This window comes from Schistocerca americana, chromosome 1 (genome assembly GCF_021461395.2).
Source record: "Schistocerca americana isolate TAMUIC-IGC-003095 chromosome 1, iqSchAmer2.1, whole genome shotgun sequence".
NCBI lineage: Eukaryota > Metazoa > Arthropoda > Insecta > Orthoptera > Acrididae > Schistocerca > Schistocerca americana.
In genome coordinates, this window is record NC_060119.1 from 963,492,765 (window position 1) to 963,516,676 (window position 23,912).

The following is a 23,912-nucleotide window of genomic DNA, read 5'->3' on the forward strand; positions in this document are numbered from 1 at the left end:
GAAATCACAACATCGATGAAGTTAAGGAGTTCTGCTGCCCAAGCAGCAAAATAACTCATGACAGATGGAGCAAGGAGGTGATAAAATGCAGACTAGCACTGGAAAAGAGGTCACTCCTGGCTAAGAGAAGTCTGCTAGTATCAAACATAGGTCTTAATTTGAGGAAGAAATTTCTGAGACTGTATGTCTGGAGCACCACATTTATTGTAGTGAGACATGGACTGTGGTAAAACTGGAACAGAAGAGAATCAAAGCCTTTGAGATATTTGAAAATTAAATGGACTGATAAGGTAAGGAACGAGGAGGTTCTGCGCACAGTCAGTGAGGAAAGGAGCATATGGAAAATGCTAACAGGAAGAAGGGACAGGACAATAGAACATCTGTTAAGACATCAGGGAATAACTGCCATAGCATTAGAGGGCTATGCTCCAGGACAAATACTTTCAGAAAAGGTACCTTAATGCTTAAATTTATATATGAAGTTAACATATTTCTCTGCTTCAGCTATTGCCAATCTATGTTTTATATCCAATGTGGGGTGGCAATAGAAAATTGCAAATGGAAAGTTGAAGTTTTAAATTTCATATTTTAGAAATCATTCACATGAGAGGATCATACAAATATACCGTCATTTGACCATCACACAGACTCCCGTATGGAGGATATAGTAATAGGCATCCCTGGTGTAGAGAAACAACTCAACTAGTTGAAAACTCACTGGGTTCAGATGGGATCCAAGTTTGGTTTTACAAAGAGGGCATTGGCCCCATATTTTGATTGTATTTATCATGAATCTTTCATGCAGCACAAAGCCTCGAATGACTGAAAAAAAGCACAAGTGACTCCTAAGAATGGTAAAAGAACTGATTTTCAAAATAACAGACCAATATCCTTAATGCCAGTTTGCTGCAGAATTCCGGAATATATTCACAGTTAGAACATAACAAAATTCCTTGAGATGGAAAAGCTACTGTCCACAAATCAAAAAAAGCATCAGTCATGTGAAACTCAAGGCAACAGACAGCTTCCATGTTCCTATATTTTCAAAAACGTTTGGCACTGTGTCTCATTGCAGACTGTTAATGAAGGTACGAGCATACAGAATAGGTTCCCAGGTGTGAGGCTCAAAGACGTCTTAAGTAACAGAACCCAGTACATTGTCCTTGGGGTGAGTGCTTGTCAAAGACAAAGAGTATCATCAGGAATGCCACAGGACCACTGTTATTTTCTGTTGGTTGGTTGGTTTGGGGAAGACCAGACAGCGTGGTCATCGGTCTCATCGGATTAGGGAAGGATGGGGAAGGAAGTCGGCCGTGCCCTTTCAGAGGAACCATCCCGGCATTTGCCTGGAGTGATTTAGGGAAATCACGGAAAACCTAAATCAGGATGGCCGGACGCGGGATTGAACCGTCGTCCTTCCGAATGCGAGTCCAGTGTCTAACCACTGCTGTTATTTTCTGTATACATAAATGATTTGGCGGACAGGGTGAGCACCAATCTGCAGCAGTTTGCTTATGCTACTGTGGTGTACAGCAAGGTGTCATCTTGAATGACTGTTGGGAGATGACTTAGACAATTTTTTTATTTGATGTGATGAATGGCAGCTGACTCTGAATGCAGAAAACTTTAAGTCAATGCAGATGAGTAAGAAAAACAATCCCATAATGTTTGAATAATGCATTAGTAATGTGCTGCTGTGACCAATCATGTCAGTTAAATATCTAGGAGTAAATTGCAAAGTGGTATAAAAAGGAACAAGCGTGAAATGACTGCACTGGGGAAGACAAATAGCCAACTTTATTGGGAGAGTTTTATAAAAGTTTGGTTCATATTTAAAGGAGACCACATAGAGAACACTAGTGTGACTCACTCTTTAGTATTGCTCAAGCGTTTGTAATCTCCACCAGGTCAGAGTAAAGGAAGACATCAAAGTAATTCAGAGGTAGGCTGCTAGATTTGTTAGGAATAGGTCTGATCAATGTCCAAGTATTACACAGATGCTTTGGGAACTCAAATGGAATTCCCTTGCGGGTAGGTGATGTTCTTGTCAAGGAAGGCTAATGAGAAAATTTAGAGAACTGGCTTTGAAGCTGACTGCAGAACGATCTTTCTCGGGCTCATACAGAGGGATAAAGAAAGTCGATTTTCCCTCATGTAATTTAAGATTATAACAAGAAGGGAAATGACTGATAGTGGTACAACATACCCTCCACTATGCATCATTTGGTGGCTAGCAGAGTATGTATGTAGACGTACTGGTGCCATTGTTGGTTATTTTACTGACTGCATATCAAAACTTGTCCACTAATTATATAATGTCCTTTTATAATTTCATTTCCTAACTATCGGCAGATAATATGACTACATTCCATAAAGTTTGGTTTACTTCTGTTGATGTTCATCTTACACTCTCTTTACAGTACACATCTGTTCCCTTCAGCTGATGATCTGAGTCCTTTGTCATGACTGATAGAATTACAGTAACATCAGCAAACTGCAAAGTTTTTATTTCTTCTCCCTGAACTTCATTTCCCTTTCTGTTTTCCTCTTTAGTTTCTTTCACTGCTGGCTCAGTGCACAGATCTAGTAACATGGGAGATATGCTACAACATTGTCTCATTCCCTAATCAATTACGGCTTCCATCAACCCTTGCTACAGTGTCATGTGTCTAAGGCTCACAAGGATACGTTGAATCTATCCTGCCTGTTACATATGTCCTCCCAGATCTCATATGACTTGTGGAGAGTTGATATGTTTGCTAATATCTTCAGGATGCTATGGTCGTATACAAATTTATCTTGTAGAACTGGTCCTGCTAGTATTCCCAGCTGATAATATCCTTTGCCATCTGTGGATCCTCTTCCCTGAAGATTTCACGAATTAACTGGAAAAAAGAGCTCATTTTGTAACCGTTATTTCTTCCCCATGGATTTTAATACCTACACCAAATTTTTCTTTTGTGTCCTTTACTGCTTGCTCAATATACAGATTGAATAACATTGGGGAGAGGCTACAACGCTGTCTCACTCCCTTCCCAAACACTGCTTCCCTTTCGTGCCCCTCGACTCTTATAACTGCCATCTGGTTTCTGTACAAAGTAAATAGGCTTTCGCTCCCTGTATTTTACCCCTGCCACCTTTAGAATTTGAAAGAGAGTATTCCAGTCAACATTGTTAAAAGCTTTCTCTAAGTCTACAAATGCTAGAAACGTAGGTTTGCCTTTCCTTAACCTTTCTTCTAAGATAAGTTGTAAGGTCAGTATTGCCTCACGTGTTCCAACATTTCTACGGAATCCAAACTCATCTTCCCCGAGGTCGGCTTCTATCAGTTTTTCCATTTGTCTGTAAAGAATTCATGTTAGTATTTTGCAGCCGTGACTTATTAAACTGATAGTTCGGTAATTTTCACATCTGTCAACACCTGCTTTCTTTGGGATTGGAATTATTATGTTCTTGAAGTCTGAGGGTATTTCGCCTGTCTCACACATCTTGCTCACCAGATGGTAGAGTTTTGTCATCACTGGCTCTCCCAAGGCTGTCAGTAGTTCTAATGGAATGCTGTCTACTCCTGGGGCCTTGTTTCGACTTAGGTCTTTCAGTGCTCTGTCAAACTCTTCACGCAGTATCGTATCTCCCATTTCATCTTCATCTATATCCTATTCCATTTCTATGATATTATCCTCAAGTATATCGGCCGTGTATAGACCCTCTATATACTCCTTCCACCTTTCTGCTTTCCCTTCTTTGCTTAGAACTGGGTTTCCATCAAAGCTCTTGATATTCAGCTCTTCTCCTCATGTCGAGTCCCATTGAGCACATTTGGGATGCATTAAGGAGATACACTACTGCAAATTCAGCAGTTGTCAGCCATGCTTGTGGAGGAATGGAATACCCTACCCCAAGAACTCCTTACCATCAGCCTTTTGACCAGTATTTGGAGCATCTGTGGTGATCACACATGCTATTAAGAACCATGTGCCACCTTTTTTAATGTCTGGGGGACCATCATAGGTCATGGTAACGTCAGTGTAATTATTTGTCTTTGAATAAAAGTGACATCTCTGTTTGTCTCATTGCATATTTCTTTCAGTTCTGCTAGTATTACACCTCCACAGTTCTTTTTATGTATGGTCCAAGTTTCATTGTTACTTGGCAGTGACACATCATCTGAAAGTTACTTTCATTCTTAAGTTTTGCACAACAGTGTGGTTCCATATCTGAATCTAGACCCTTTGTCATTCATAACAGAAGTCGTGTGTGTGGTTAAGAATGGTTTTCTATAGAGAATACCATGTATCATATTTTTTATTGTTTCATCATGGTCTGATAATCTCTGGACAGAATAGTCAGACATAGCTGGTTAACTATATATATCTTCCAGAATGAAATTTTCACTCTGCAGTAGAATGTGCACTGATATGAAACGTCCTGGCAGATTTAAACTGTGTGCCAGATAGAGACTTTAACTCGGGACTTTTGCATTGCATTTCACAGGCAAGTACTCTACCGACTGAGGTACCCCAACTTGGATCATGATCTGTCCTCACAGCTTTATTTTCACCAGTACCTCATCCCCTGCCTTTCAAATTTCACAGGAGTGCTCCTGCGAAATTTGAAGAAGTAACACAACTGTAAGAAAGGATATTGTGGAGACATGGCTTAGCCACAGCCTGGAGGATTTCATCCTGGTTGTGAGTCTTACTTGGGTAACTCAGTCAGTACAGCACTTGCCTGTGAAAGGTAAAAGTCCTCAGTTTGAATCTCGATTCAGCTCACAGTTTTAATCTGACAGGAAGATTTATATAAATTTTAGTTTCATTGGTGGAAGTACCCCCCACCCCATACCTGTAATTTGGTAGCCTGTGAACATTTTAAAATTACATTTGATAAGCCAATAACACAAGCTAATAACATAAAACAATGGAGTGTCTAAATACACGAAGTTAAATACAACTCAGATTACATAATTTCACATTTCATTTAGTTACTTCGATTCTATACTGTAATAGTTCTCTGTATGCATGGTCCAGGTTTCATCAAGCGATGTTACTCAACAGTGACACATCATGTGAAAGTTACTTTTGTCCTTTAGTTTTGCATATCAGTGTATGATGTGGTTCTTAAAATTAAGCCAGAAACATTTTTGCTGCTTATGTAGGTCTAAATTAGCTCACCAATTTTTTGTAATTTCTGAAACTTTCTGCTTCAAAATAAATTTTTTGTGTGGAAAGATGTAAAAAATTATATTAAACCATAGGAATACAAACTTTTTTCTATGTTATACTACATAAATACACAACACTGTCTGTCAGTTCAGAGCATTTTATGAAATCACCAGAAAGGTGTCACATGAAAAGTAAAATAATTAGAGCTGGGCCATCATCAGGCCACTGCCACCACCTGTACATACATCCATGACTGTTGGTTTGCCACACTCCAGGCATTGTGCGCCGACACCAGCTTGCATACAACAACTCTAAATTCTGGTTGAACACATTGTGTAGTCACTAACATTGTTGGATGACAACAGCAACATGCTAATTTGTGTACACACCAGACTCCAGTGGGCTCCACGAGAGGCATTAGCAGCCTGCACATCCACAGGCACGGCATTGTGAAATTTTTTGTGTGGAAAGATGTAAAAAATTATATTAAACCATAGGAATACAAACTTTTTTCTATGTTATACTACATAAATACACAACACTGTCTGTCAGTTCAGAGCATTTTATGAAATCACCAGAAAGGTGTCACATGAAAAGTAAAATAATTAGAGCTGGGCCATCATCAGGCCACTGCCACCACCTGTACATACATCCATGACTGTTGGTTTGCCACACTCCAGGCATTGTGCGCCGACACCAGCTTGCATACAACAACTCTAAATTCTGGTTGAACACATTGTGTAGTCACTAACATTGTTGGATGACAACAGCAACATGCTAATTTGTGTACACACCAGACTCCAGTGGACTCCACGAGAGGCATTAGCAGCCTGCACATCCACAGGCACGGCATTGTGAGCACAGCATTATGTTGCATCCACACGTCGTGTATCACTTTACAGGCATACTTCTGCCAGATTATTTAAAATGACATGCAACCACTAATTGACTACATTTATCCACATTCTGAGCTCAATGCAAGCTGTACCCCACAATGCATCTAGTGGTAGCTTTCACCAGTGGCATTCTCAGTGCAGCGCACGACTCTGATCGGAAACCAATCCAGCCCAGCCCAGGATTCCAACTGAACACCGATCCAGCGTGGCCCATGATTCAAACTGGACTCAATCTTACACAGAAGATGGACACTGCCTCAGACATTGAACCCTAACTGTGCTCTTCTGCATCCTTGAGTCCCTTCGTTTCAAGTCCTGGTCTCCCAATGGCCACTGATACTCTGCCAAAGTCCCATTGGCCAGCCTGCACCTGATCAAACCAGATACCACCTGGATGCCAGCCAACATGGTTTAGGACACCAATTGATGTCTGTGTAGGATTCCTGTTGAGAGACTGTATCACTGTTGAGAGAATGCATTATTTATGTGCTTCACTGCCTTCATGGGAAATGGCTGTTACTACATGGTGCCCTTCCCACCATGTAAGGACAAAAATGTTGGTGATGAGATGGGCCAGCTCCACTGCAACGTACCATCTGGCAATGTAGCTATCGACTACAATCACACACACCCATTTTGTCTGCTGCTGCTGTCTTGCTTGGTGACTGTCCTACAAAGGCTGTGCTGATCTGCTCGCACTTTCACCCAAAAGCCTGCAGCCATGACTGGCCTCTCCTCCATAGTGTGTCTTGACACTCAGGATCCCACCACAAGCTTGCAACAAGTTCTCCATTGGCATTCCCAGGGCACTTGTCTGGTGCCATCATGTCTGGATGGGATTTTCTCTATCCAGGGGCTGGGTGTTTGTATTATCACCATCATCATCATCATTTGTGACAGTGGCTAGATTTAACTGTATAAAAATTGGGACTTTGTATGGGCACTGATGACTGTGCAGTTGAGTGCCTCACAAACTGATCATCATCATCATCATATCTGCACTTGGCTGCTGTTGCATCCTCTCGTGACATCACTACCTGGCCCAGCCTGTCAATACCGTCATGTCACCAAGAGAATTCGTGAGCATCCATTGATCCAACCTCCTCTCTCTCATTGGATGCCTTTTGCCTGGTTAGCATCCCACCAACCAACCTGCATCCGGCCATACCAAAAGTGTCATGTTGCTCACCACAGTTCCACACTGTCGTTCCAAGTGTCTTCATGCAGTCCCTGGTGCAGCCTCCTCACTAGGACTCTGGTCTCTTCTGCCATTGCTGTGGCTCCTTTTACCACTGGTGCAGTTTTCCCTTGTGCTGTCGAGATGGCCTTCTCTTCTGCTACAGTCATGGCCTTGTCTTCTGCTCCCAGCACATCTCCTGCTGCTGCCAGCAAGGCTTCGTCTGCTGCTGGCATCATCCCTTACCAGATTGGATGCCAAATTCCATACAGGTCTTGAGTTTTCCATTTTTGTGCTTAATCAATACACAGGTTTTCGAGTCTCCTTTTGGTGTCTGTTTCTTCACACGTTCCAATCCAATTCTTCCTTATGCACCAACGGCACCACTGCTTCGAAACAGCTTGTTCATCTGTGACACTTCCACAGCTCAAACCCATCAGTCTGCCTCTTTTTCTTTTTCAGTGCCCACAGTGAACCCACTGCCCGGGACCCATATCTTTGCCCATCTGGTCATCTCCTCCTTTCCTCCATCCCAGCCCACTGGCAGTTGCCATCATTGAAGCTCACCTTCCAATGGCCACCAGTGCCTCACCAAAGCCGTAACAGATTCTTGACTCCAGCTGAGCCCATCAGTGCCTTGATGGCTTTGCCATCTTTTTAATGGGAAAGAGGTAATGTACCCAGGCCAGCCATCTGACCACTGCCTCTGCCTGCACATATTGCCATGGCCAGTAGGTTGCCATACTCTAGGTGTCATCTGCTGAAGCCAGCCATGTGGGCAGTCTAAAATCTGGTCAGACATGCCACATGCTTACTAATCTTGAAGGATCACAACAGCAACACATCACTCTGTGTACACACAAAACTTTGGCGGGCTCCATAAGCAGCAATAACATTGCCCCCCGCAACGCACTCATCTGCAACCACATTACTTCAAGCTCAGCATTACACTGCTTCTGTCACATGTCACCTCATAGAAATTCTTCCGTTGTATTATTTAAGATGCTCCATGACCAGTAGCTGACAGCATTTGCTCATGCTCTGGGCTCAATGGGAGATGCACCCCACAGCCCATCTATTGCTGACTTTCACCAGCAGTTGTTCCAGCACAGCCCACAACTCAAACTGAATACAAATCCAGTGCAGCTAATGATTCCAACTGGACTTGTAATGTAGACACCAGCCATACATCGTCTAGGACATCACCATCTGCTCATTGACACTCTCATGTCCCAGTAGCCATTGCTGGTTTGACTTCAAGTCTATCATCAGCCACTGGTGTTTTGCTAACGTCCCACCAACCAGTCTGTGCCTGACTGAGCCAGACACCAAACTGGACACTGGTTGACACGCCATCTGGGACACCAAGGATACTGAGGGGGATTGTATCATTCTACCTGAAGTGGCTGTTATTTATATTCTCACATAAGAACTTATCATTTATGTGCTTACCAATAAATTTATTTCTTTCATTTTCGCCCTGAGAGTTGGCATTTATTACATGCTGCTGATGTCACGTTATGAGGACACAAAAGAAATTATATGTTGTTGACCATTAAATTGCAATATCACAGAGGTAGCATGCAACATGTATCACATTGGACTGAAGTACCCTACATGTTTGATTATCAAAAATATTAGCATTTCATTCCAACCACACATAGTAGAAAGAAATACTGCCATCTACATTCTGTATACAAGAAAACAAGCCAACAGCCATTTGCCAAATGATAACACTAGACACAGGAGTGGCACCACATCATTTTTCCAGATGAGTTTCGGTTCTGCACAAGGTATCCAAAGAGAACTAACATTGCTGGATGTTATAGAAGTTGTACACTGTTCACTATTAAAATTTTAACACCGTAAAAAACCACATAGCAAATATCGCATTGGAATGTGGTGTGCTATACAGGGTGATATTTTCCACCGAGTACAAACTCTAGGGATTGATTGATGAGAGGATACAGAACGAAAAAGTTCTAATGAACTTATGTCCAGATATGCCTAGTTTCCATGGTAGAGACCAATTACAGACTGTGGTCTAATATGTGCTGTACCATGCACCCACAGTTACAGTATGCATGGTATCTTCCCATGGGCTGGTACTGTTCCCCACACCTCATGCCCTAGCACCCTATGCTGCCATAGCAATTGGTAATGTGTCTGATTCACTTCTCTTGCTGGCTCACCTTATCGTGGATGTGATACAGTGTTGTACACAATGGTTACGTATTCAAATAGCTTGCCAACATGGTGTTTACTTACGGAAAGGCAAATGGCAATGGGCAGTGGGCAGCACGGTCGTATCAGGAGACCTTTCCCTGTTGACAACCACGACAGTATCCAATGAATGCAACAGTGTTTTGCCTTTGTCTGAGACAGGGTCATTTCAGAAAGCAGGAAATCATGAAGAACATATATCCGAAATGTTCAGACACGAGACTTGGAGGTAAATGTGATTAACACTATGGAAGGTGACCGCTGCGTCAGTACCAGGCATTTGGCCTGCCAGTACAAGGTAAGCCAGACGACCGTGTGGAATATTCTCCATGACACTGATTACTATACTTATCACTTATAGCTTGTGCAGGGTTTATTAGCAATAGACTTTTCACATTGGGTGCAGTTTTGCCACAGGTTTCTCCACCAGGAAACCACAATTCTGGGATTTGTGTCATCCATCCTATTAACAGATGAGGCCACCTTTACACAAAGTGGTATCTTCAACTTTCGTAACAGTCATCTCTGTGATAATATGCAGAACCCCCAAGGTATGGTGACAGCGAATCATCAGCTTCGGTGCAGCCGGGATATGTGTGCCAGATAATTGGCAACCATATTTAGGGACCAGTCTTCCTTACACGTCGCCTAACAGGCCAGAACCATCTGCAGTTCTTGTGGGTGACTTTTCCTGCCCTGCTAGGAGAAGTGCCATTGATGATTCAAAGGGTTATGTGACTGCTACATGATGGTGCTCCAGCCCACTTCACCGTTAATGTCCGGACGCATCTCAGTTGTGTCTTCCCTGGTCAATGGATCAGATGCGGGGGTCCAGTTGCGTGGCTTACTCATTAACCGGATCTCAACCAGTGTGATTTCTGGTTATGGGGCCATCTCAAAAGTATCATGTATACAGGGCCCATTCCAGATGTGGAGACAGTGGAGCAGCGTATTCATGTTGCCTTTGACACTGTTCAGATGCAGCCTGGCCGACGTGTGAGACAGAACATGCTACAGCACGTACACACATGCACTGGGGTACATGGATATTATTTTCAACATGTACTGTAACTGTGGCTGCCTGGTACAGCATGTACTAGACTGCAGTCTCTGTAACAATGTATGATTGAATAAATGGTCTCTAGCACGGAAACCATGCATTTCTGGACATAATATCAGTCGACCTTTTTTGTTCTATATCCTCTCATTGATCAATCTCTAGAGTTTGTAAATGGCGGAAAAAATCACCCTTTATATGGTTGTAGGTTGCCAAGAAACCAGCATGCCACCATTACGATTGATGAACTCTGGCACAGGGTTGAAACAGCATGGAATGAGAAAGCCTTATGTCATCTGTGCACTCACAGCAACTCAATGCATAGCCAGGTTGGAAGTCATTTTTCCTGTCAGAGGAGGTAGTTCTATTTATCTAATTTCAGATCCTGCATATCCCATATCACCTACATATTTAATCATGTATTCATCTACTATACCAAATATGCACAATAAGTAAAATTGTTATTTGCTATCCTTATTGGCATTACAATTTTAATGGGCAACCGTGTATTTTGAAAAAATTTAGACAAGAGAAGAGCAATTGTGATAAGTGTTTGCTTCTGCTGAGGCATGGATAGCTTTGTAATTTTCATTACATTTAAGCTGATGAACAAAATCAATTGAGGTTTCAGGACAACAGAGTGGAGGTAAATCCAGTGAGGATGTGATGCAAGGCATTAAGAAAGGAAATATCACAAAGGGCAAGTGGAAAAGAGAGTTAAAACTTCGAGGTTCTCAAAATGGAATGAAAAGAAGCAAAATTCAGATTAAAGGAAGGAACCACCAAAGAATGAAAAGAACTTCCCAAAGATTACCCTATGATCATTACAGTTACACTTAATCTCAGTATCATACCTGGAGTAATCATTGTACCAAACTCAATTTGTGTAGAAGGAAATAAATTACTTTTAAAAATAAAATTCAGAGATATGTTTTGGAAGAACTTCATTTATATTCTGTTTTGTATCATCGAAGGTATATATGAAGGTCCCTCATAAATGCAGTAAATTCCCAGAAACTTTAAAATTATAATTTACTGAACAATTAGCATTTTTTATCCTGTGTACTAATCAGGAACAAATTATGGAAACAAATATCATTTCAGAAATGTTATAGATTCTGATACGTCCACAGAATAACACATAGGAAAATTCCAGGACATGGGATTAGTGCTGAACGCAGAGTCCCTACACAGCCTCTTCACTGCATGCTCTACATTGTCTACCAGTACTTTTGCCTCCATAGTGCTATAGGATACTGAAATAGCTTTTACACTATAGAGACTCATTGCTGTTAACTAATTTTTGATGGACTGTGTACAGCTTCACAACTATTGTGTGCCTGCTACTTGAACTTGATAAGGATACTGCAGAACTGCTGATCTCCTTTCTTACATCTACATGTACATTTATACTCCGCAAGCCAACCAACGGTGTGTGATGGAGGGCACTTTACATGCCACTGTCATTACCTCCCTTTCCTGTTTCAGTCGCGTACGGTTCTCGGGAAGAACGACTGCTGGGAAGACTCCGTGCGCGCCCTCGGGAGGTATAAGTAGGGGGAAGCAATATATTCAATACCTCAACCAGAAACGCACCCTCTCGAAACCTGGACAGCAAGCTACATCGCGATGCAGAGTGCCTCTCTTGCAGAGTCTGCCACTTGAGTTTGTTAAACATCTCCATAAAGCTATCACACTTACCAAATACCCCTGTGACGAAACGCGCCACTCTGCTTTGGATCTTCTCTATCTCCTCCGTCAACCTGACCTGGTACAGATCCCACACTGATGAGCAATACTCAAGTATAGGTCGAACGAGTGTTTTGTAAGCCACCTCCTTTGTTGATGGACTACATTTTCTAAGGACTCTCCCAATGAATCTCAACCTGGCACCCGTCTTACCAACAATTAATTTTGTATGATCATTCTGCTTCAAATCGTTCCATACGCATACTCCCAGATATTTTACAGAAGTAACTGCTACCAGTGTTTGCTCCGCTACCATATAATCATAGAATAAAGGATCCTTCTTTCTATGTATTCGCAATACATTACATTTGTTTATGTTAAGGGTCAGTTGCCACTACCTGCACCAAGTGCCTATCCACTGCAAATCTTCCTGCATTTCGCTGCAATTTTCTAATGCTGCAACTTCTCTGTATACTACGCCATCATCCACGAAAAGCCGCATGGAACTTCCGGCACTATCTACTAGGTCATTTATATACCGGGTGATCAAAAAGTCAGTATAAATTTGAAAACTGAATAAATCACGGAATAATGTAGATAGAGAGGAACAAATTGACACACATGCTTGGAATGACATGGGGTTTTATTAAAACCAAAAAAATACAAAAGTTCACCAAATGTCCGAGAGATGGCACTTCATCTGATCAGAATAGCAATAAATAGCATAACAAAGTAAGACAAAGCAAAGATCCACCATCATTCCTCAACAATAGCTGTAGTCGAGGAATAATGTTGTGAACAGCACTGTAAAGCATGTCCGGAGTTATGGTGAGGCATTGGTGTCGGATGTTGTCTTTCAGCATCCCTAGAGATGTTGGTCGATCACGATACACTTGCGACTTCAGGTAACCCCAAAGCCAATAATCGCACAGACTGAGGTCTGGGGACCTGGGAGGCCAAGCATGACGAAAGTGGCGGCTGAGCACATGATCATCACCAAACGAAACGTGCAAGAGATCTTTCATGCGTCTAGCAATTTTTTTATTTATTTATTTATTTTTTTTTTTTTTTTGTTCTAATGAAACCCCGTGTCATTCCAAGCATGTGTGTCAATTTTTACCTCTCTATCTACATTATTCCGTGGTTTATCAAGTTTTCAAATTTATACTGACTTTTTGATCACCCGGTATATTGTGAAAAGCAATGGTCCCATAACACTCCACTGTGGCACGCCAGAGGTTACTTTAACATCTGTAGATGTCTCTCCATAAGAACAACATGCTGTGTTCTGTTTGCTAAAAACTCTTCAATCCAGGTGCAAAGCTGGTAAAATACTCCATAGGCTCTTTCTTTGTTTATCAGGTGACAGTGCAGAACTGAATAAAAAGCCTTCCGAAAGTCAAGGAAAATGGCATCTACCTGGGAGCCTGTATCTAATATTTTCTGGGTCTCATGACCAAATAAAGCGAGCTGGGTCACACAATCGCTGTTTCCAGAATCCATGTTGATTCCTACAGAGTAGATTCTGGGTTTCCAGAAATGACATGATACGCGAGCAAAAAACATGTTCTAAAATTCTACAACAGATCGATGTCAGTGATATAGGCCTATAGTTTTGCGCATCTGCTCGACGACCCTTCTTAAAAACTGGAACTACCTGTGCTCTTTTCCAATCATTTGGAACCTTCCGTTCCTCTAGAGACTTGCGGTACACTGCTGTTAGAAGGGGGGCAAGTTCTTTCGCATACTCTGTGTAGAATCAAATTGGTATCCCATCAGGTCCAGTGGACTTTCCTATGTTGAGTGATTTCAGTTGCTTTTCTATTCCTTGGACACTTATTTTGATATCAACCATTTTTTTGTTCGTGCGAGGATTTAGAGAAGGAACTGCAATGCGGTCTTCCTCTGTGAAACAGCTTTGGAAAAAGGTGTTTAGTATTTCAGCTTTACGTGTGTCATCCTCTGTTTCAATGCCATTATCATCCCAGAGAATCTAGATATGCTGTTTCGATCCACTTACTGATTTAACGTAAGACCAGAACTTCCTAGGATTTTCTGTCAAGTTGGTACATGGAATTTTACTTTCGAATTCACTGAACGCTTCACTCATAGCCCTCCTTATGCCAACTTTGACATCGTTTAGCTTCTGTTTGTCTGAGAGGTTTTGGCTGCATTTAAATTTGCAGTGAAGCTCTCTTTGCTTTCACAGTAGTTTCCTAACTTTGTTGTTAAACCACAGTGTGTTTTTCCCGTCCCTCACAGTACCTGTCTAAAATTCATTTTACAATTGCCTTGAACTTTTTCCATAAATGCTCAACATTGTCAGTGTCGGAACAGAAATTTTTGTTTTGATCTATTAGGTAGTCTGAAATCTGCCTCCTATTACTCTTACTAAACAGATAAACCTCCCTCCCTTTTTTTATATTCCTATTTACTTCCATATTCATGGATGCTGCAACGGCCTTATGATCACTGTTCTGCACTTACCAAGTCGAAAAGTTCAAGTCTGTTTGTTATCAGTATGTCCAAGATGTTATCTCCACGAGTTGGTTCTCTGTTTAATCGCTCAGGGTAATTTTCGGATAGTGCACTCAGTATAATGTCACTCAATGCTCTGTCCCTACCACCCGTCCTAAACATCTTGAGTGTCCCAGTCTATATCTGGTAAATTGAAATCTCCATCTGAGACTATAACATGCTAAGGAAATTTATGTGAAATGTATTCCAGATTTTCTCTCAGTTGTTCTGCCACTAATGCTGCTGAGTCAGGCGGTCAGTAAAAGGAGCCAGTTATTAACCTAGCTTGGTTGTTGAGTATAACCTCCACCCATAATAATTCACAGGAACCATCCACTTCTATTTCACTACAGGATTAACTACTACTAACAGCGACAAACACGCCACCACCGGTTGCATGCGCTCTACCCTTTCTAAACACCATGTGTGCCTTTGTAAAAATTTTGGCAGAATTTATCTCTGGCCTCAGCCAGCTTTCCGTACCTATAACGATTTCAGCTTTGGTGCTTTCTAGCAGCGCTTGAAGTTCCGGTACTTTACCAACACAGCTTCGACTGTTTACAATGACAATACTGATTGCTGCTTGGTCCCCGCATGTCCTGACTTTGCTCCGCACCCTTTGAGGCTGTTGCCCTTTCTGTACTTGCCCGAGGCCATCTAACCTAAAAAACCGCCCAGTCCACGCCACGCAACCCCTGCTACCCGTGTAGCCACCTGCTGTATGTAGTGGACTCCTGACCTATCCAGTGGAACCCGAAACCCCACCACCCAATGGCGCAAGTCGAGGAATCTGCAGTCCACACAGTCACAGAACCGTGTCAGCCTCTGATTCAGACCCCCCACTCGGCTCTGTACCAAAAGTCCGCAGTCAGTCCTGTCAACGATACTGCAGATGGTGAGCTCTGCTTTCATCCCGCTAGCGAGACTGGCAGTCTTCACTAAATCAGATAGCCGCCAGAAGCCAGGGAGGATTTCCTCCGATCCATAACAACACACATCACTGGTGCCGACATGAGCGACCACCTGCAGATGGGTGCACCCTGTACCCTTCTGGCATACGGAAGGACCCTTTCCACATCTGGAATGACCCCCTGGTATGCACACGGAGTGCACATTGGTTTTCTTCCCCTCCCTTGTAGCCGTATCCTTAAGGGGCCCCATTACGTGCCTGACGTTGGAGCTCCCAACTACCAGTAAGCCTACCCTCTGCGACCACCCGGATCTTGCAGACTGAAAGGCAACTTCTGGAACAGGACAAGCAGCCATGTCTGGCTGAAGATCAGTATCAGCCTGAGACAGAGCCTGAAACCGGTTCATCCGACAAACTGGAGAGGCCTTCCGTTCAGCCCTCCGGAATGTCTTTTGCCCCCTGCCACACCTCGGGATGGCCTCCCACTCTACCACAGGTGAGGGGTCAGCCTCAATGTGGGCAGTATCCCGGGCAGCCACAGCCATAGTCCGATCGGGTGATGCGTCGGACGAGCTGGCTGTCCCCGACAAACCCCCGTCTGGACCCCTACAGTGATGCCCATTGGCAACAGCCTCAAGCTGTGTGACCGAAGCCAACACTGCCTGAAGCTGGGAGCGAAGGGATGCCAACTCAGCCTGCATCCGAGCACAGCAGTCACAGTCCCTATCCATGCTAATACTGTTGTGCAAACAATGCCTGAACTAATCTACAGAGAGCACAAACAATTCAACACAAAATTTAAACGGTTATTAAAATACAAGACTGTCTAGTAAATGCAGTAGTGCTGCTACTTGCGCACTGCTGACACACTGCTCGGTGCCAGAAGGCTAACTGTACTGTCAGTAACGTACAAAGACTATTTGAAAGAAATAAACAAATGACAGATGACTATATGACTTTACAGGCCACAAATATTAAAATACAAATCTGCCCCTGCTTATTAGGAAACTACATAATGATTTGACGGATTTAACTAAACAAGTGCTCTGAGAACACTCAAACAAATTTTCAACTTGACTACTACACTTATATGAACGCTAAATAAGCCACTTGTTGCTACTTGCGCACTGCTGTCACACTGCTTGGCGGCAAAGGCTAACTGTACTGTCAGTAACGTAATGGCCTAGCTTGAATTTGCCAGGTCTCCATCTAGTAGAGACACAAAATTTAAATTTGCAATATGCAAATGAACTGCCTATGTTTTAGTTATCCTGTTGCTGAGAATTATTATCGTATTTACCTACAGCATTAAAATGTACATTGTAATTGACACATCTAGGTGAAACAAGTACCACCTATTATCCTTTCTTTTCAGTTACATCAATTTTCATATTTTCAAAATCAATATTACTGATATTGAACAGAAGAAACAAAATGAAAAAGAACGCACCAGAAATACCATCCATTCAGAAATATATTTTCCAAATAGGTTTTCATCAGTTTATCATTTCAGTAATAAAAATCTGTAATATCTGAAAAAACAATAACTAACACATTTTGTAAGTCAACATCTTCACATTAGGAGATAGTTCTCTTCAACAAGTGCAACATGTAATTGTTGGTCCAAGGAGATCAAGCCAGCTCAACACCATTACAAACTATGCACAATAGAACAAAACCTGTACATAACATTTTGTAAATTTACATACATCCATTGTTATTTTACAATACACAGTTTTAAAACATTCTCTTAGTATAAAATTACTTTACATTTATTTACAAGCATTTATAACATTTATTATTTTGTATATTTTTATACTTATAAGAGGCACATGAAAGAAACGTACACTGAGTAAATTGTGACAAGTATTTCTTCCTGATCATATGGAAATGGAGATTATTATGAAAAAGTGTCATTTTTGTATAAGAATGTAGTTACACTTTGTGCTGCCTGACATTACATTTACAACAGCTTCAGAATAGTGCTCCATACCCAGTGGAAAACCAGTTTTCAAGAGGAAAATCTATTGTCTCATTGTGAAGAAAGAAGGCACAAGGACAGTTCATATCATCTACCCTTTTCTGGTATTTATAAAGGAATGTCAGTATGCACTGAGAAGGGTTTTTGGTATTTCTCATTATAATCCAGTATCCTACTCATTTTTTTCAGTATGTACTGCTAATAGATTGATGATCACTGACAACTAAAAGGTTGATTAAAGAACATATTCCATCACAGAACCCATTATGATAAGAAAACTGGTAAATGGAACAAAAGTTAATAATAATTCAGCCCAAGGGACCAATTTCAGTGTAACACATTGTCATAGAAAACTGAAGAAGACACTGATATAGCAAATACTAATTCAGATTATTTTTTGGACAAAGAAATTAATGCATTGTACCTCATCACAATGCTGTGAATTTTTGAACATTGAATAACACCAAAAAAAATTCCTTCTAAAAGGACTGATAAAAAGTACAAAATTTTTTTACCGAACCTGAAGTAATTGTTGAGGAGTTCCGTAAGACAATACTCTAATATCACTGAATAATAATGAACTCACATGATCCTTGCCAAACAGACAATCATAGCAGCCTTCTTATATTAGACCCAAAATAATCTGTAGTGAAATAACCCTCTATACAGTAAAACAGTACTCTTATTACTGACGTTAATGAAAATTTTCAAAAGTTACAAAAAATTTCAGTCTTATTGCAACTCACATCAGGAAATGAATGCCACAACACAGCAGTTTCCAACAACTTCACACTATCTGTCTATCAATACCTGTAAACTGCTTATTTAGCACTGTGTAGTGGGTATCAGATCAAATTAATTTTATGGTGTGAACATCTCACATTTTATGCTATGAGATGATTTTTGTCACAAAACATTCTGGTTTGTACCCAACCAGGCTTCTTTGGGTTACTTTGAGCAGATCATATAATTATATTTACAGCTTTCAAACTGCTGAAACACTTTAGGCACGGACTCAAAAATTTAAAATGTCAATTCATTTCTGGCTTGTATCCAAGATTTTTCCTTTGTAGAAACAAATAGATTTCTTGAAAGTTTGGTCGGTCTGATTCATTCCGTTGCCAACATTCACACATTAGGTCATAAATTTCTCTTGGACACTTTATTGGAAGAGGCAGAAGTACCTGTGAAAAAAGAATAAAAGTTGAAACAACAATAGCGCACATTATATACATAAAATAGCTGAAAAGGTAAAGCAAGAAACTGTAATGGAACTGATATATATATATATATATGACACCAAAATAGTCACAAAGTATTTGCATAATTCAGAAATGTTCTAGAGATACTGTTCTCTATTGATATTGACTGGAAGTATTGTCACATTTCAAGCACAATCAAATCCAAATCTGAATGCTGGCTTGTCAGTGACGTAGAACACTGAACCATATTTATGACCAACATCAACTTATATCCAGAACAGAACTGATTATCTGGGTGGAGAGAGCAATTATTTATACAGACATCGACTCTTCCAAAATGCTAGGCAACCCACAGCATACCAGCTAGTGACAGTAATCATTACACCACAATACATGCACCAAAGCTTGCGGCAATATGACAGCAGCAAATAATCTGAGGCTGGTTTAGTTCAAGGAGTCTGCAAACCGAGACACCTCAAGTTGTTGAAAGAGTGTAGAGGAGTAGCTGTTACTAATCATAATCCTTGAAATATGCATTTACATCTACAAAAATATTGTATCACCACTGTAGAGTGCATGGTGGAAGTGTGCAATTGCAAGTTATTCCCTTTTCCGTTCTATCTGCAAACAGAGTGAGGGGAAAAAATTAATGCCTGTACACCTCTGTATCAGCTCTAACCTCACTTATATTCTCACAGACCTTATGCAAAATGTGTCTTGGAGATAGTAGAATTTTTCTGCAGTCTCTTGGATATACTGGTTCTAAAAACTTGATCAGTAACATTTCAAGAAAAGTGTGTCTTTTACCTTCCAGGAATTCTGATTTGCAAGACATTTATCAATTCACCATACAAAAAATTCCTCATTGCGTACTTTTGCACTTTGATATGTTGCAACAAAACAAGTTAATAATTTATTCAGTCATATAATCTCAAACGGTCCCTAGGATAATAAAATTGTGGGACATCATACAGATTATTCACCTGAATTCATCAATTTTGCTTAAAGTCTTGTAGTATTCTCCTGGGAAATAAAATGTACTTTTGGTCCAACTTAGTTCAAACTTGTCTATTAATTTGGTAGTAGGAAAGACTGTGAGAACTCTAGCCAGAACATCATTTAAAATCAGAGCTGCAAATGTTGCTGTTGTATAACAACTAAGATAGTATTTTGATTTGATTCTAGTATTGTACTGATGTATTTCACAGTTTAAGTTTGACAGCATTGTTTTAGCAAACAGTACTATTGTTAAATTGCAGGGTGCCCCACTTCAAATGTTTAGAGATGTGCAGTAGCAGTGTGTTTCATTTATTTGAAACATCAACTTTGCTTTGCAATTTTCTGGGATGTAATTGACGTATTGTGATGCAATTAACGCCATTCTATTTGTAATTTTTCGTGTTATTGATTACGTAAGAAATAATGTGGGTTTTTCATTTTAAAAAATTAAGTTTGTGTAGAAATTTACATTTGCTTACATTCTAGAATGTCTCATAGTATTAATTTTCATGATCCCATCTTATGTTCATACCAGTGAAAGTCGATTTTCAATATCTATTTTTATTCCACAGATATTTGCACTGAAACATTTAAGTGGGCCGCCCTGTAGAGAATGTTATAACGGTAAGCAGATCCATTTTTGGGGAACAAGTTACCAAATGAATTCATGACACTCTGAGTCTCCTGCACCATAAATAATTTCTGCAATTTTTTCCCTTTTACTGAACTACTAGTGATATATTTAGACTGCCAAATGCTGATGCACCCCATATTTCTACCTCTTACTCAAATTTGACAAGAACAGTGTGTGTTACGCAGCTTTTTAACATACAGATATTCCTACAAGGTTTAGTGATCATGTTTATGGCAAATATGTTGTTATTTTCTAATACAGTTTCTTGCTAAACCACATCTCTAGTTTTTTCTTTTTAAATTGTGATTACATTATATTTATCATTTAATTCTATTTATGTAATATGCATACTGGTATCATTGGATACAGACTGAATATACTTAGTAAGCAGTCTGAGGTCAATACTGTACCACATGCGTCACAAGCAAACAATAACTGCCAGATTATGTTTAATCTACCAGTTATTGATGGTTTGTGACACAGACTGATCTTTATCGTGTTTCTGTGTAATGTAGTTGAAATTAAATGGGCAGAAAGTGTGATGTACGATTGCAGGCTTGTATGTGAAATTTACTACTATCAACAATCTATGATCTTACGCAGTTTCCAGGCCAAGGAGCCTATTTGTATGTCCTACCTCGAATTCCGTTAGAGCAACCCTTTATAGTGTTTATACTTAAAAGAGTTTCACTGAAATGTGTAACTATTTATTTATTATTGCAGTTGTACAAAATTTCCATGTGTCATAAGCTTTGTGTTTGCACACATTGTATGTATCATCTGCCTACAACACATTATTGGAACTTTCACCATTTTAACATCATTTGCATAAACCAATAAGAGAAAGGGTTATTGTACAGTCTTTTGGCACTCAAATAAAAGTTATTTTGGATCTGAACAATGCTCTGTTAGTTTCTTTTTTTACACATTGACACTTACATCAACTAATAGCCAGTTCCTCTAATCCAGACTGTTCCAACTCTGCCCCAAGGGGAATGGACACCTGAAGCTAGTCCTTTGGGTAGACATGTGGTATATGGCCATACTTCACTGCATCCAAGCCTTGTTTTGTTGAATTGTGGTGACATCCTTTCGTACAAACTTCACAACTCGTGGCAAAAAAGGCAAGCTAGCTGCGTATGAAACCCTGCTGCCAGAGCTGCAATACTGCTGAAGCAGTGTGGTGGAAGACCCCAGTTTGCCACAGTGGCAAGCTAAATTTCCTCATGCTGTGGCTCAGTGCTGTTCTAGCCTGGTCACTTATGTGACTGAAGGCAGAGCCCACTCACAACAAAGCTGAGAGTAACCACTACAGGTACTTGCCACTCAAACCCTAGTAGTATCTTGTCTTCAACTACTGCTGATCTTGAGATGTACTCCACACCTGCCACTGGTCCATGTGGGACTTATCAACTTTGTCTACATGTAGCCATATTGTACATTAGTCTATGAGCCACTGCTAGATCTGATGATACTGGGGCCTGAGCCAATGCCACCAAGAGGAGACCACCTCCACATGACTTTGGGCAGTCCCTGGGCATTTCCAAGAGAGCTTGATTTGGGATTCATGTGCCTCATGTCTGACTGACTGCTGGAGCAGCCGGCTGTACAGTACAAGCGCCTGCTTCCTGCAAAATGCCTGCTGTCAGTTTCGCATTTGCATGGCTACACTAGCTGCTGTCACTTTGCTGAGGCAGCACTCCTACCTAGCGTCCTCACACTGCCACAGCCAAGCATGCAATCATGTGCAATGCTGAGTTAACAGCAACTGCCTTTGGGTCTTTGCATGCCACTGTCTACCTTTGTACGAGAGTCTTACTGAATAAAGAACCTAAATGACTATCCCAGATACTGGGGCACGATACTTCTGCCTATTTACAGGTTTCCTGTCTAACAGCTTCCAGGGCCAACAAAAATTTTATTTTCAATATTTCACACAATTATTGACCAAACTTAAGGCTCTATAATGTAGTCCTAGTCTAATTATTAAGAGGTATAACCTTATGTTAAAAGCTTAACACAATGAGACAAGTACTACAGTTAGAAACTGTGTTTGCCTTGATGCAGCATATCTGATGGTGCAGAAATTAGAATGAGAGCACTTAGTGACTTCCATCAAACTTAACATACAATTTGAAAACTTTTTCTTGCTGACACACTTACAAAATGATGAAAGGAAAATGTTTATCACTTACTACTTTTCCATGTTTTAATTTATTACTTCTTTGCTTCTAACTCTATTCACAATACACTTTGGTTACAGCATCTACATATATCACTGAATGTACATCCAAAATTATATCTATGTACGCCACAGAAGATATGACATCACAAACATTGAGATGCATGATAAACTAGATTCACTTTAAAATGCAGCACAAATTACTCAGTTTATATTCATCCTGGGTTTCATAATGAGAGAACATAGCAGACTTCAAGCATAATTTCAAAACTTTCCTGAACTTTTTCTTGGTTACATGTGTAAAACAAAATATTTAACACATTAGCTCATTGTAGACAGAAGTTTTAAGCTGTTTTATGCAAGAGAATTTGATTCTTTAAAGGATTGGGGTTTACTGGTATTATTGCTAACTGAGCTCATGTTATTCGATAAACACCAGTTAGATGATAACACAGAACCTATCAACCTGGACACACCATGCTGAGACAACTAACCAGACTGGCATTAATGGTGTTCACACCCTGATACCATTACTGTTACAAGCATACAGCCTTTATCACTGATCTAACAAGAAATTGAAATAACTTAGATTAATACTTCAAGTGAATAATGTACTCATAGTTGCCATGTTCAATAAAGTTAATGCATTCGTGAACAAACTGCATCTATTTGAAAGGCAGCTTAGTACAGGAAACTTAATTTTTTAAAATGTCTTTCATCATAACAATTACTTCAGACATTTTATGGTTTATCAAAAAACATTGTGAAACTGTCAGAACGCTGAGAACTTATGTGACCTAAAAAATGAAGTGAAATTAGTTAATATAAGGTTTTCAGTTGAACCACATACTGAACCTTTGTAAATGCAGTTAAATACGATTGATTTATAAAATTGCACTCTTCATTAGTACATGTGCTGCAGCAGTTCAAATTTGTTATGATAGTATCATAACATGAATGTATAAATTTTTTATTTGGGACAACTACAGGGCTATTACAAATGATTGAAGCGATTTCATAAATTCACTGTAGCTCCATTCATTGACATATGGTCATGACACACTACAGATACGTAGAAAAACTCATAACGTTTTGTTTGGCTGAAGCCGCACTTCAGGTGTAGAAACCTGAAGTGCGGCTTCAGCCGAACAAAACCAGAGCACTCGAGAGCGCAGTGAGACAAAATGGCGACAGGAGCCGAGAAAGCGTATGTTGTGCTTGAAATGCACTCACACCAGTCAGTCATAACAGTGCAACGACACTTCAGGACGAAGTTCAAC

At 40.4% G+C, this 23,912-nt stretch overlaps 1 protein-coding gene across 1 annotated transcript in view; it reads right to left on the bottom strand.

Annotated features, from left to right (window-relative positions):
• Positions 1-17,090: 17,090 nt before the first annotated feature.
• The window catches only part of LOC124548252 (discoidin domain-containing receptor 2-like), a 939,799-nt gene continuing 932,977 nt past the window's right edge, over positions 17,091-23,912 (bottom strand). Inside the window, exon 18 of the mRNA XM_047125161.1 lies at positions 17,091-18,799. Within this exon, the coding sequence (XP_046981117.1) occupies positions 18,647-18,799 (153 nt within the window). The 3' untranslated portion in view covers positions 17,091-18,646. The remainder of the gene's footprint in view (positions 18,800-23,912) is intronic.